Below are 15921 nucleotides of genomic sequence, written 5' to 3' on the forward strand. Positions count from 1 at the left end.
ACTAATTCTAGAATGTTTCACCTCAGTGCAACATTGCTAGAGAAAATATTTGTAATTATCAGCATGTTTTTTTGTCTTGTAAAGTCATGTATGTTCACACTGCTTCTTCTGCTGTGTGGGATTTAAACTACAGTAAACCAACTTAAGGCTTTGGACTTGAGCATACTAAACAAAATGAGTATATCAGATGTATATAACATTTATTTACTCACCCCGGTGACCCCTCAATAATATAACCTTTCAACATGTACATAACCAACATATCCCTACTCAAAGCACTATATATATTGCACAAGTTTACAAATATGCTGCCAGACCTGCATCTTTCCCAGTTTCCAATATAAACACTAAAAACATGATCACAGACTCACAATGTGACAATAATTGTTTATTAAAGTCAAACAACAGTAATATCATTGATGGAAAATGTTTGGTTATCATTGCTTGAAATTAGTCAATTAAATTGTGTTATTTTGTTACACATAGTACTTCAAAAAAATGCTTTGATTAAAATTCTCAATTTTATTTTCACTTAATTTAAGCTACACTTTCTCAGTAATACAGATACGAGACCTACAGAGCCCTGCCTCTGACAATCCTCCATTTTTTTGAGCTCTGTAAATCAGTTTTTCACAGTTTAGCAGTAATATTATTGACACTTTATTGGAGGGTCTTCCATATATGATCGTAAAGTCTGTGATGCAACTTCAGTCCTATTACAACATTATTTGATTGTATCTATCGATAATAAATATCCATACAATAAAAACACATTTACAAAACTTACAGTGCATTCAGAACACAAAATCGTTACGTATCAAAATAAATACTAATATATTATAAATAAATAATTACAAATGCTTTGTGGCGTTTCTGACAGTACTATAGATTCAGAATGATGGGATGAACCAGAAACACCTATTTTAAAAATAAATAAATAAGCAACGAATAAAAAAGCAACTTGATTGATGTTGCAATACATTCATCCGGTTAAGTCCTCTCTGTATGTTCTCCAGGTGGAAGAACATTGTTCTGTACAAGGAAGCAGTGTTCAAAACGTCCTTCATGCCAATGTAGACAGCCCCCATAATTGCAGGACATCAGGTATGTAGGATCCACTTGAAAGGATTTTTGAAACCTTGAACATTTTTGAAAAGTAATGAAAGCCACTGGAAAAAATGTAGAAATGATGCCCCTGCTCCTCAGCCATAATGCCATCTATCCATGGGTCACGTGTTGTTTTGACTTTCTTCATCCTGTAAAACAACAATCAATATTATTAAAAATATTATATAAAGAATTATAATGTGTATATATATATATATATATATATATATATATATATAGATTATATATACAATATATATGTATGTGTGTGTGTGTGTGTAAACAAACATACACAGACATGCACACACATATGTATATAATATATAAAAATATATTTATATAAACACAAACTTTTATGTTAGATGCTATTAATCGATTTGCCAGCACTAATATATATATATATATATAACATTATATTGAACAAATAGACAAATTTCAGCATTCATTGAGAGCTATTTACCTTTCTTTCCTCATCGCTACTATATTGACATTGCCTCAAGTTTGACCTTTTCTTCACTTTCTACATCAGCGTCATCTTTTTTGTGGTACCTGTAAGAACAGAATGCTGGATATCTTAGGAAGTTTGTAAAACATTAACAGTTTAATGAATGAGAATAATACAAAGCTGATTCACGGTGACATACCTTAGTGCCAGCAGAATAGCAATGATTGTGAGACACATGAGGGACAGAACCGCTGCCACGACAGCTAGAGCTGTGGTCCTGCTGTAACGCTGTTCCACCTTAGCTGATGGTAGGGTGAATAAATGACATCTCTCCCCTGAGTAACCGGCTTCACATCTGGAAGAAAGATCATTCAAAAGTTCAAAATCAGTGCAACTGGAGAGAGATCAATTCAGTTCCTATTCTATAAAAGCAATGTCTATTATTGTTCTACTTAATTTTGTGCTATTCTGATCTACTGTTGAAACTGTATCTTGTAGAATTGCTGATATTGTTGGTTTCTTATGATTAACTGCATGTCTTTTAATCGTTCCTCATTTGTAAGGTGCTTTGGATAAAAGCGTCTGCTAAATTAATAAATGTAAATGTTAAGCCTTTGCTAACAACTATTTTACATTTACGCATTTGGCAGACGCTTTTATTCAAAGCGACGGTACACATTTTACATTCTTATCAGTTCTTGCTTTCCCTGGGAATCAAACCCATGACATTGGCGTTGCAAGCGCCGACGCTCTACTGTTTGAGCTACAGGAATATCAGGTGGAACGACAAATTTATTTATTTTTTATCAACAAAAGGTGGAAAAAGAACAAACGCACTGCATGAAACTTACACACAAGAATGAATGTGCAACTCCTTCAGATGCTGACACACTCCATGAATGCAGAAATCTTTGTATTCCCCGAGGCAGGGGTTCTTCTTTCTCCCCTTGCCTTTTCCTTTGCCCCTCCTTTTTCCTTTTCTTGTCTTCTTCTCAGTTGTGGGCATCATCGACGGATGTTTGGGTTTGGTGGAAAATGCCACTGTTGAGCAAGAAAGGACAGTGATGTCAGTCAGTGATGATCTAATAATAACAGGTCTTACGCTCTCATTGAATAAAAATGTTACTTGCATTTCCTGCAGAAGTACACAGCACTTAGTTTTTCTTTTATAATAAAATATGATATCATATTTTATATGATTTGTTAATACAATTTAACAGAAGTGCCCATACTGTCATTCCAAAATCTGCCTTTTTATTTATTTATTTTGTTGAGTACTTGTTGTGTAAAATGGTGTTTATTGAAATTCATAAGATATTGGTATCAGCTTTGGGCATTAAAAACATATTAGTTGACCACTTAAAATAGTGCCGGCAAATCGATTAATCGTGATTATCGCATCTAACATAAAAGTTTGTGTTAAATATCATATATGTATGAACACAATTTTTTAAGTTATATGTGATTTATCGCGATTTATCAATTTGACAGCACTAACTTAAAAAAAAAAAAATAATACAATCAGTAAAAAGAAGCAACTCTACCTTTTGGCACGTTAAGGTCATCGTCATAATCTCCAGAGAGATAATCATCCTCATAATTTTCATTATCTTCATCATCACGATACACATTTGTCTCATTGTGGACCTGGTGGCCTGTTGTGTTTGTTTTCTCTAGAGTGTGAAAGAGGTTGACCACTGTTGTTCTGAGTTTGCCACTCTCATACCTGTCCACAGAGGCACCACTGCACACCTTGAGTAACACTGGAACAGAACAAGACACTTTTTATATATCTAAAACACATATTTTGTGTATCTTAGTAGATACAGTAAAAATGTAGAAGATAAACACAATGGCAATAAAGCTGGTGGTGATTAGATACAGTGTATGTAAAATGTTAAATAAATCACTAATAAATAGGGAACAAAACCAGTAATGTGTCCAAAGTGGTTAGATTAACACTGAAGCAAGAAATCATTATAAAAAAAAAATACGTGACTCCCTAGAACCCACCAAGTGCCAAATATTGGGCAGGTCCGCGTGAAAGTTATAACAGCATATTTGATTAAAAAGCCATTGTTTTAAACACTCACCGAGACAATAGGAGAGAAAGATCAAAATCCGCAACTTATCCATATTCCTTTTAAGTACAATCCGAGATATTGGAAGATCAGAAGTTGGTCTCACTGAACCTCCGTGCCTCCAGCACCGACCGCGACCTGCACGCAAATGCGCGTGCTGGGGACTGTGTCAAAAGGCTCGTGCTGCGAGCTGGAATCAAGAGCGCGCGCCGATGGTTATATAGACCTACGACGACGACACACATTTCCTATGAATCACTGTCCAGCCACACCTAATCAATCCAACTCATAAAAAGCCAACGCTTATATTGAGGTAGATTGATTCATAATTAGTCAAGTCGTTAATATGAGGGGATAAGTAATGTTACTGATGTTTTATTGTCCCGTTTTATTGTAACTAGTTACTAGGTGAAGATGGTTGACCTACTATCATGTTCCAAAACCATATTAAACTTAAACTGGTATGACCAACTCGTTGCTGGTCCACAGGTTTGGAACTGCTATACATGCTTAAACTGAAATTTTCAAAATGTTATAGTTTTCTATCTGTGCGCCAATGATGTTTTTAGAAAAATATCAGAGGTTAAAAAGTTTGAAGGCAGAGTTTAAACAAAAAAGGTCTAAATTCACTGACTACTTTTAAACACATGCATTTGCGTATTTATTTTTTTCATGTTCATGATTAAGTTTATTAAATTATTTTAATTAACCTCAGTGGGATCACTGGCACCACCTTGTGCTCAAAAATAATCTGACAAAATGCAAACATAAATCTTACTATAGATTCAAACACTTTTATAGTCATGAGGTGCCAAAAAAAAATTAAAATCTAAAATCTACTAATTTGGTTAGTCTTTAAAATATAGTTTATTGTTGGACCTTTACTTTAAGACAAAATAATGTGCATGAAGCAGAGAATACATTTGTGAATGTTTATTTACCATACATATGAGAAGTCAAAGACAGACCAATAGATGCAATTGCGACATCTACAATAATGAAAATTAAAATATTCATGTTGTGAAGTAGCCAGACAAGAAAAGAAAAACATTTTCCAGTTTAAAAAAAAATCAATTTCAACAAAGTTCTTTCCGCATTATAAAAAGTGGAGTTGCAGCACCTCATGCCATGCGAGGCTGGTGTTCTACAGTCTCTGAAGTGAACCATATGTATGGAGGATATTTACAAGCATTACTGGACAATCGCCACGGCTTGAGCTCAACGGCTGACCCTTCAACTCAGGAATTGCAGGAAATATAATACGGATTCCAACGTTGAGGTTCAGAGTGCAGGTGGGCAAGGAGTGAATCTGATTCTTCCCATAGTCGTCATCACAAAGAACAAAAAAACAGACGGCCTCAGCAGAATCGAGACAAACCGACACTAAAATATATTATTTTAGGTGCATCTACATGCCCCAGCCTCCTCCCATGCCATTCATGCCGACTGAGCCACGGCTGCCGCCATAATAACTGTTGTTCATTCCACCCTGGCTATCTGTTGAGGTACAGGAATACACATGTGAGAACCAGGTAAGTGTGCAAAATTTGAAAATACACATTAAATGATAGTACAAAGTTAAAACGCACTGTAGTCATTGTAGCCTCCCATGCTAGACTGGTTGCTGTACCCTCCAGTGTAGCCTCCACTCATCTGCTGCCCTCCATGCCCATAAGAAGACTGGTTTCCTAGAAAGAACAAATATTACACTGTTATAATAATACAAATGTTATACACATTTAATAAGCACTAGTTAAGTCTCAACCTCATGTCAGCTGCTTCATCTGTACAACCATTTAAAGAGTTTAGAAATAGAGAATAAGACATGACTGCTGCATGGTGTTTTATTTTGATATTAATATCACTGCAAGTTCCCCTTTATATAAAAAGCTAGAGTAGTTGAACTAATAACTTACCCATTCCGCTCATCATCTGCCCTCCGTAGCTCCCATTACTGCCTCCTGCTGTTGAGTTTAAGAATAACTCAACATAACGGTGTTCTGAAAACAAAGATTTAAACAGACATTTAAGATTGGAAAATAAAATTCCCACATTTAACATCAATAACACAAAAACAAGTCAGAATACACCTAACTTACGCATGTTTGCTTTGTCCTTTGACATTGCAGCTACTGCATCTTCATGTGTCGCAAATTCCACATCAGCCTCACCGGTTACTCGCCCATCTGGACCAACCTCAATGTGCACACGCACCGGGTTCAGAGGAGAGAAAAACTGCACAGAAAAAGTGTATTTAACACCCAATTATTATACTTTTACAAATGAAATGTTCATATAAGATCAAGCAAATCAAACAGTGGCAACTTACATTGTAGATGTCAGGTTCTGTTGCCCTGTAAGGGAGTCCCCTCATATGAACACAATGCCCTGTGGTACTCTGAAAATTACCACCATCACCATAACGCCCATCTGATACTCCTATTTAAAAAAATTAAAATAAATAAAAATACACAAGCAAATTCTAAGCAAGTACGTGCTAAAGCACAAAAATATGGCACATCTTCTAAAGAAGCTGGTCTTACCTCCACCGTATCCGCCCCGTCGCACCCGGTCAAAGGATCCCCCGCGACTCATGCCATTGTAGCCCCGGCCTCCTCCGCTGGGTCGGTCATAAGGTCCAGGTCTCTGCATGCCCATGCCTTTACGCGGGGGCTCGTAATGTGTCCTCACTTCAGCTCGGCTGCTCTTAAAGATCTCAATGTACCTACAAACATACAGATTAGCACTAAGGTGCAATGCATGAACTCATCACAAAACACTCCTGTTCAGGAGTTAAATGGATTGCAAAAAAAAATAAAACAAACAAGTGGACCTTCACCTGCTCAACATGTATAAATATCCATGCATTTGAGAGCTCAATAACAAGTTTTCTTGATACCATCCATTTCACAGAATTGTCTCAACTTCTAGATTTATAAAAGAACATTGGGCCCTTATTTTATATACATTTTTAAATATACCCAGTGCTGGGTAGTAACAGTTATCAGATTAAAATAAATAAATACTTGATTAGATGATTACTTAATATTTACAAAACGGCAGTCAATTCGTAACTTTCTCTCACCAATTCTTTTTTTTCAATTTTTCTTTCTAAAACTGCAGATTGCTTGTCTATAAATATTTTGACAAAAATCTTCCAGTTTTATGGTATTGCATGAGTCAGAGGCCACATAGCATCATTTTTTTAAAATATTTTTTCTTTTGTGGGTTTTCTTTTGATATTTTTATGGTTTCATTTTTACCTTTTCATCAACTTACAAACCATCTGCAGTTCCTTCACAAACTCCAGTTTGGAAAACACTGACGTAATGTTTAATGCACTTTATGTTGTTAATACATTTAAAGAGAAAATTGTTTCGTTCTCTTTGAAAATGTATATCACTATGGTACAGGATAATCCTATTCAAATCAATGTAATAAATATGGAAGCAAAATGTTTTTTTTGTTTTTAAGAGTTAGAGACATTTCATATTCCAATTCCAAGCTTAAGGCTGCACAATAAATATCAGTTTAGCATCGATATCACGATGTGCAAATCGGGGAGTCTCACATTGCAGGATGTGCGTGATTCTCGGATTAACTGTAAAGATTAACCATCACAGAGTGAAAGCTTATCACTTGCACAAGTTTTACATTATTATAGCACACATGCAAAATTATGTCAAAATGCACATCTTTGTGAGTATCCTCATAAACAGAGTCACTTATGGCTTACGTGAATGTAAATAATTGAGAAAGAAAAGGGATGCGTGTCAGTATATTGGATTGTGACAGCAGCCTAATATTCCTGCTGCTGTCGGTGTTAATCAAACAAAATACAAAGAGAAAAATCACTTACTGTAGCTTTAACAAATAATAATTATAGTTAATTTACACAGTGAAGACTATGAAGTGTTATTTTACATTTGACTATTCAATTTCTGTACCTGAAAACGGTTAAGACTTACCTGAAAAACAGAGAGCACTGCTTATTTCATTTGAATCTTTGTTCTATTATATTTATCTATGCTTGCAATTTGTTATTTTCTATGCAGATTCACTCCCCTACAAAATCACCCAATCATTCTAGAATGATTAATTCTTTCCAAATAGAGGTCAAGTCATCTGGTGAAATTGTTTTCAAAATATATTGCAGAAAAACTTTTGTTTTCTTCCAATATTGTGCAGCCCTTTCCAAGTTTATATCTCACAATTCTGAGTTTATAATTTGCAATTTTGACTTTAAATCTCGCAATTCTGAGTCTACATATAAACAGAATTGTGGGATATAAAAAAGATTGCAATTAACTTTCTTTTTTTTATTCTCTGGCAGAAGCAAGCTTCAGTAGTTGAGTTAGGTAAAAAAGTAATGAAAAAGTAGAACAACCTAAAATGTGTAGCGTAACCGATCATGTCACTACCTGCAATTTTCATGTAATTTGAATTCAGTAATGGACTACAATTTGTAAGTAATCTACCCAGCACTGACTATACTTATAACACTTTTCTGTATCCCAAAAATGGCAGAATTCTAAGTATTAAACGACGTAAAATTTTGCTGTGCCGTTCATGCATTAAACTCTAACGCTTACTTCAGTATGACAGTAAATAGAGACCCATTACAGGATCCAGTCTAAAATGGTATTCAAACTGGCTGCTGCAAGGCACACGTTTGTGTGCTTGAGAATTAGAAAATCCCATGATGCTTAAGTGCACCATTGCTACACATGCATTCAGCCTTTTTGAATCCAGACATTTTCTTTCAGCATTGATGACTTCTCACAAATAAACACATAAGAAAACAAAACAGTAGGACTCCATCAAGGCCCTGCGAGCCCTCTGGTAAAGACGTTTGCATGTCCGTGTGGCGTGTGTAAGTTCATGTTGCATACCACTTAAAATGTTTACTGTAGTAAGTGTTTACCAAATGAAAAACAGCTTAACCATCCAACCATCCATCCCCACCTGTGCCCTATTCTTTCCTTGTGTTTCTTTAGAGCCTTTTCAGCTATATCCTGTGAAGCAAACTGCACGAAGGCCTCCCCCGTACTCCTCCCCTGGAAGTCCACCGGCAATGTTATCCCATTTGGCACGATTTCCAACCCTTCAACCCAAGGACAGATAACCCCAACGGGGACATATTAAATAAATCCACATGCCCATTTACAAGTGTTGCTTTGTTCTTTTCTTGAATTAAAATAAAAAAAACATAAAACAAAAAAGGCATATTGCAATGAATCCTACTGGGAGAGTTCCACCACTTGGGAACATGGCCTACAAGAAGGCAAGCGTTCCACTAACTTGGCTTAGACTTGATAAAGTGGCCATCCCAAGAGTTGGTAGCTAAAAAGGTAATATCCCTAATGTAGCAGAATAATTTGGAACAACAATGCTGGATTAACTAACGAAATCAATGTACCAAATTATTCTAGCAACCATGGGAATGGTCAAATTCACCTCAATGAGGACTACGCTTGGCCATTACCTCTCCCGATGACTATGTGAAGGGCTGCAGGAAAGAGTTTGAATATACCTGAGAAAAACTGCACAATCTCCTCCTTGCTACATCCAAAAGGAAGGCCGCGCAATCTGACCAGTCCATCCCCCTCCGTTTCTGGACAGTTCGGACCAGTGTGCTTCATAACCCAGTCCATTTCCACATTGTTTGATTTGAATACTGAGAAAAAGAGCATAAAGAGGACAATTGAAAACTACCTTTCAAAAGTCTGGGGTCGGCTAGTTTTTTTTTTTAAGAGGTCTCTCCAAGGCTGCATTTATTTGATTAACAATATAGTAAGATCAGTAAATTTGTACAATATTACAATTTAAAATAACTGTGTTTGATACATTTTAAATTATAATTTCTGTGATGGTAAATCAGCATTACTCCAGTCTTCAGTGTCACATGATCAACAAGAGACATTTTCATTACACACATTATCAGTCTGACACGTTTTTCCACTTCCTTTTGCTTGACAGGATATAATCGGCCCTGATCATCAGTTGTTTTTGAAGTAAAAAAATGAATTGCTAATCAGTTTCGGCTGTTACATCGGCGCATCCCTAGTACAGACCCAAACTTTTGAATGATAGCGTAAACAATTCTACAGATTCTGAATTTCATACCTTCCACATATCGATGCCCCATTGATTCTCTGTCTTTTTTGACTGCCATTTTCAGGTCGTCCTCTGACTCCAGCTCCACAAACGCTTCTCCACTCGGTCTGCCTTCTCTTGTGTATGTGAAATGAATGGCTGTTCCATTGTTGGCAATTTTGCAGCCTGAAAACAAAAGTTTTAACTTTCTGTTAACTTCTAAGCAATAATAAGGGTATTATGAGGATCGGTATGAAGACTCCACATTCTTACCTGAAAAAAACCGGGAAACTTCTTCTACAGAGCACGACCAAGGTAAACCTCGAACACGGACGACAAATCCTTCATCATCAGCCATGATAACAATGAATGTGTTTTAAGCTAGAGAAACACATAGATTAGTAAACAATGGAAAGAAAAACGTTCACAGCTCAAGCATTACTACTGAAGAAGACAAATAGTTATAAAACACTCTAGTCAGTGACTGAAATGAAACAGAAACTTCAAGCACACGGACTATTTTTAGCGTTTATAATTGTGGTGTCCACACCACTTCAAGCTTTAGTGGAAGCTAGCTCGGGAGCAGCTTTAAATGTTACATCATTTTAATTCCTGACTGCTAGTGTTTACAATGGAAAAAAACAGCATCTACCGACTCTCTTGTGGAGGCGCATTAGGACAGATAAACGGCTAGTAGCGAAACAAAGAGCGCATGTAGGCCTTCAAAGGCCGGCAGCTTCACATCAAACACTCCTTTAACGCAAACAGGAATTAAACCTGTGAAACAACGTTTAAACGGTGCGTTGCGAACTAGATTTTTCTGAAAAAGAATAATGGAACTGATACCTTGGTATAATTGATATTTTCTCCGCTCGGCGTGGTCACGTTTAAACGTTTCTCTGATTCTCATTCAGCGCAGGTTCATTACAACTTCCGGTGAGTGTCCACGCCCACTTCCGCATTCGGAACCAACGTGTTGCTTCTAGTTGCTAAACCTGGAATTTATTTTGCTTAAATATCATTGTTGTTAGGTTATTACTACTGCGTATATGTTTTTATACTTGTGGGCTAAAAGTTTCACACTTTGCTACTTTATACCACATAGGGCACCTAAAACTACATATTTTAAGCCGTTTTAAGCAAAGCAATAATAATGTTATGCAAAACTATGTGCAGCTAGTTTTATTATAAAAAAAACTTTTTTGTTATACATTATTAGCAAAAAATAAATAAAAAATGTTATATTTAAAGAAACATTTGATGTAAATTATGTTAAACTGTATAATATCATCGGCCGCTTTGTCTCATACGTGGGGTATTTATCTATTATGACCGTCAATGGTTATGACACTAAAAATATGTCACTATAAAAAAATGGATAGAGGAAGCACAGCATATTTTTTCAGATCAGAAAAGAGTCGTTTAAGAACCTCATTAATTGAATCTCTAGATATTGATGGGACAGTGACTAATAACCGTCAACTTTTACTGTAATCTTTACCATCAAAATTATTCTGAAGAGGCATGTACTTTTCTTGAATCTATTAAAAATTGCAAGACTATTTTGGGTAATGATAGAAACCTCTGCGATAGTGAAATTCCTTTATTAGAAGTTAATGACTCAATTATAGAACTTAAAAACAATAAATCACCCGGAACTGACGGGCTTATCGCAGAGTTCTACAACCGTAGTTTTCTAAAGAATTATCACCTTTTTTACTTAAGATCTTTGAAGAAAGCATACAGAATGAGACGCTCCTCCCAACTCTCACTGAAGGTTTAATTACTTTAATCCCGAAACCCAAAAAAAAGTATGGACTCTGCCTTTGAAATACACAATAACTAACAACAAGGTTAGAGAAATTTCATTCAAATTATTACACAAATCTTACCCTGCTAAAGCTCTTTCGAAAAGGTTTAAGTCAGATGTTCTTTCTGTGGTGCCCCTGATGAAACTGCTCCTCATATCTTCTGGGATTGTCCTCACACACAACCATTTTGGGACGAATTTTCTCATTTTATCAACTGCAATGTGCTTGTTTCTCTTTGTTTTTTAAGGATGTAATGTTTTGCTTCTTTAATATACAAAAAGCTACAATTAATGAATACTTTATTATTAATCTGTTATTGCTACTTGTAAATTCTCACTTCAAAATCCTTTACTCATTGTTTTTAGGAGAGGTCCAACAGTACATCCAAAATATCTCATCATCCAAGAATCTTAAAGCTCTTAAGACAATAACCTTGTTTCAACTTTTTAATTTATTTCATTAAAGTTTTCTGTTCTGTTTTTCTATGTATATATAGGCCCATGTATAAATTATGGATTTTATTATCATTTAATTGTATGTAACATTTTTGCTATGTAGGCTACTTGTATTTTTGATACCTTGGCATTAAAAAGTAAATAAAAATAAGGTGGATAGAGGACCTGCCCCTCCTGAACAATACAGAATGTTTAACATATAAAGAGACGAGTGTTTGGAAAATGCTGAGGTGCAATAGGTGATTGTCTACAAACATTTTTTTTTTTATTATGCTGGTTGAAAGTCTCCTCATATCCTGATAGCAATCACAATGTTAAGCGGTCTAACACACATACCATTTCTCAAAATCAGGTACGCCAATATGGTTTATATCAAATATTATTTATTGAACAATAATAGTTAATTATACAAGAATACAAAGTTTGTAGAATGGCAAGGCAAGTTTATTTATATAACACATTTCATACACTATGGCAATTCAAAGTGCTTCACATTGAGAGGAATAAAAATAATCACAAAATAAAAGCAAGGAAAATAAAAGCAAACAGTTATTCAAAAGCTTTACATAGAAAGCAATTATAATAATCACACTATAGCAATTTATAGCGCTTTGCATAGAAAATAGACACAAAATAAAAGCAGTGGAAATTAAAACAGTTATAAAAGGAATTAAAAGAGATAAAAATGAATTCAAGTAAAATGAATTAAAATAGTAAATAAACACCGGTGTATCTTAGTTTGACTCTGAGATTTCCCCATGACGGTCAGTATTCTTCTGTGGATTTTTCATATACCGTGGATTATCTGAGCCCACCAGATTAGTAATCTGTACCAATCAGCAGATATGTTTGGTGTTAAAGATATAGCCTTCATAAATAGTACACTAGTGTTCTCATTTAAGCATCTCTTCTTGACAGACACAGATCTAGCTTTGTATATGACTACCCAGTGAATATTAGTTTCTGTTTCTTTCAATTCCGAGGGCGTTTTAACTCCTACGGTGGCCGTATTATTCCAAGATTAACATGGCTTCCAGTTCGACTTCGTCTTTTAATGCAGCATCCAAATGTTTATATGTGTGTTTGGGATGTTTTAAATGAAAATAAAAATAAAAATCATTAATATATCATAGAGTTGACTGTTGTGGTGGTGATTAGACGAGATCTGTGGTGACGTCACAATCGTACTGCATTGTGGGACATATAGGTGCCTGAAGTGTACATTTGAAGTAGACTCGCTCCCTCGGTCAAAATCGAGGAAACGAGGGTCTGTCTATATAAACTGGTGGTCCCTCGTCCACTTCACGAAGTGGAACGCACTTCAAAATGGCGGCAGGGATTCCCCCGAGGGGAAGTGCTTAGGGAAGTTCGCAAGTGCGTGTCTTAAAGTGGACTGGAACGCAGCACATGAGTGTTCCTTCAAGTGATGAGGTTACTTTAGAAAACTATTACAAAGTGCATTTAGTTATTTAGTCAGTTAACATGTAGGTTATGACCTCTATCTAAAATGAATAATAGTTTTATGTTTTCGTTATTTTGGTACCATTTCATTGCTAATATCATTTTAGCCTCTGATTTGAACACTCTGTTTGAAGGGGCGTGTCTGCTGTGAGACTTCAGTGTAAACGCCCACTGCTGTGATTGGCTGACATGCTTGCATATGAAATAGCTAGCATTACATGTGGAACTCTCTCGAATACTTTTACAGCTATTATAAACGTTTTTACTATTACAGCTATCGAGATTAACGAATCGTGAGAAGTTTTTTTAAGTATTTAGATCTATTCCCATCACATAAAAGGTTGCAGTGATGAGCATTGAGCAGATGACAGCCTGTTGATCGCGTGAATGAAGATCTTATCATTGCAATGCAGTTTCTGCACTCTCACTAATGATTTCACCAATGCAAACATGAGGTAAGTACAGTAAGAGCTTCGTTGTGCAGCGTAACAGCGTCATTGATTTCATAACGAGTTTTGGCAAGTGTCCAGATAAACTCGCGCTGTGTGATTGACAGCTTGGGCGATTGGAAAGGGATTGTTCTTTGATCGCTTTCTGTATATATTTTAATCACAGTTTAAATACGATTATTTTCATCCTACCAAGAGAAATGATGTGAAGTTGATATTTTAGTCACTGGCTTGATTTACTGATGCATAAACAGTATTGAACGATTTTGAGAAAAAGATTATCTCTCTGAACTTGAACAATTACACATCAGAAATTCACATAACCCACTGGTTCTTCAGAGGCTCAGATGAAGGAACTAAAAAAATACTTTTGTGTTCATTTGTACATCCAAACGCTGAGCAACTGCCATGCTTCGCTCGTTTGCAAGCCATGATGTCTCTCGAGGAAAAAACAATATCACGCTTGCGCAGCTCATTTTCTCATGGGCAGGGCCAAATTCTCTTTGCGGGCAAAGAAGAGAAAGGGGAAGTGACCTTTCCCCTTATGACGACATAAAGGGAAGATTCTAGATTCGCCCGTCTGAGCTTACATTTTTTCAAAAATACCGAGGGCCTGGTTTACACCTATCAAAATGTCTAGCCACTGGGGGACCATAGGCAGGCTAGGGGAACTCATATTAATGTTAAAAAACCTCATAAAGTGACATTTTAATGTCATGGGACCTTTAAAAACTCCAGCAATAGCAAAACAGTCAAACTCTGAGGTAATTGTTGATAACAGTTCAGTAAAGTCCTCAGCAAAGGCTGGAGAGTATTTTAGAGGCCTGTAAATAATGATAAGAAAAATGCGTGGAGCACCTTTTAACACAATAGCCAGATATTCGAAAGATGGATAATTCCCAAATGATATTTGCTTACATTGATAGACAGCTTTAAAAAGAGCAGCTACAAATCCAGGTTGTTTGTGGTTAAGTCGTTGACTAGAAGTGATTTATTTTTAAGTGAGCGGATGCTTAAAAGTGCTAACTTAACAGTCTTACTTTTTGTCCCCACAGCAATCTTAGTTTGACGTGTAATAGGCACCAGATTAGTTGGGTTTGCTGTACGGCTATTGAAGGCCTTAGACTTTCTATCACGTAATAGAACAGCAATAGAGAAAGATACAGGCACACTGGGTTCCCGCTTGTTTTGTAAACATTTGAGAAAGTTACTGTTATCATAGCGGGGACCCGACCGTTATCACTGAGAGCTGGGATCAGTTGCTTTTGGTTCACCTCGAGCAGATGGGGGAGGGTGTGGGCCCTGGCGTTGTGGCAGAGGCCGGAGAGCTCTCACAGGAGGAGGGTGAGGGTGAACTGGGCCTGCAGGCTTTGGTGTTTGCGGGGCCTGAGGTTTTTTGGTTGATATCTGAGGGCTCGCAGCAAAAGAGTGGGATAGTTTGGTTCCAGCATACACCAGTTCTTCAATTTTTTCTGAGAAGCACAGAAGTGGAGATGCTGGAGAGAGGGATAATGTGTATAGACAGAAAGCGGAAGGAGGAAGCAGCCAAAGACTGGAAATTCTGTGACATCCAGTGCAGGATCCTTTGGAGAAGCAGCTTTCACAGGAACTTCTGGGAGAGGAATTCTGACATGACATGCAGCTCTGACATTCCTCTTCATGTCTTATTCTGTGACCTGAAACAAACAAACAAAAAAGGTTACAGTCATAGATTACAATTAGAAGAAAACATTTTTTAAATCTTTCAAATGAAAAGTGAATATAATCTTCAAAATCATTTGTAGCTGATCTTAGGCTCATTACCTGCTTAAACCATTCATGTCGAAGGATTTTCCTCAAATAAATCCGTTGTCTTGGGCTTTCCTTCAGGAGGGATCGAATCAGGAGGCAGCATTCTGTGCAGAACGATAGAAGTGAGTCAGATTATTACCTTAAACTTTACAAACCTGCTGTCTTTGTATTAAGCTGTAAGATTCGACTATCCTATAAAGTACGGTCAGAAAATCTGAAAAAAAT

General features: G+C 36.4%; 2 protein-coding genes across 2 annotated transcripts; both read right to left on the reverse strand.

Annotated features, from left to right (window-relative positions):
- Positions 1-375: 375 nt before the first annotated feature.
- Positions 376-3830, reverse strand: hbegfb (heparin-binding EGF-like growth factor b). Its single transcript, XM_082141054.1, has 6 exons — positions 3646-3830; positions 3097-3315; positions 2404-2593; positions 1752-1907; positions 1568-1656; positions 376-1256 (listed from the first exon to the last, which is right to left on the reverse strand). The coding sequence occupies exons 1-5, from the start codon at positions 3686-3688 to the stop codon at positions 1587-1589; spliced, it is 678 nt and encodes a 225-aa protein (XP_081997180.1). The 5' UTR covers positions 3689-3830; the 3' UTR covers positions 376-1256; positions 1568-1586.
- Positions 3831-4551: 721 nt separating this feature from the next.
- Positions 4552-10716, reverse strand: hnrnph1l (heterogeneous nuclear ribonucleoprotein H1, like). Its single transcript, XM_082141047.1, has 11 exons — positions 10576-10716; positions 10003-10110; positions 9760-9915; positions 9167-9310; positions 8599-8737; positions 6177-6358; positions 5963-6072; positions 5733-5868; positions 5550-5633; positions 5223-5321; positions 4552-5130 (listed from the first exon to the last, which is right to left on the reverse strand). Exons 2-11 carry the CDS (start codon positions 10085-10087, stop codon positions 5042-5044), a joined length of 1224 nt encoding a protein of 407 aa, XP_081997173.1. The 5' UTR covers positions 10088-10110; positions 10576-10716; the 3' UTR covers positions 4552-5041.
- Positions 10717-15921: the final 5205 nt, after the last annotated feature.

The sequence above is a fragment of the Leuciscus leuciscus genome, assembly GCF_965113295.1.
Source record: "Leuciscus leuciscus genome assembly, chromosome: 16".
Lineage (NCBI taxonomy): Eukaryota > Metazoa > Chordata > Actinopteri > Cypriniformes > Leuciscidae > Leuciscus > Leuciscus leuciscus.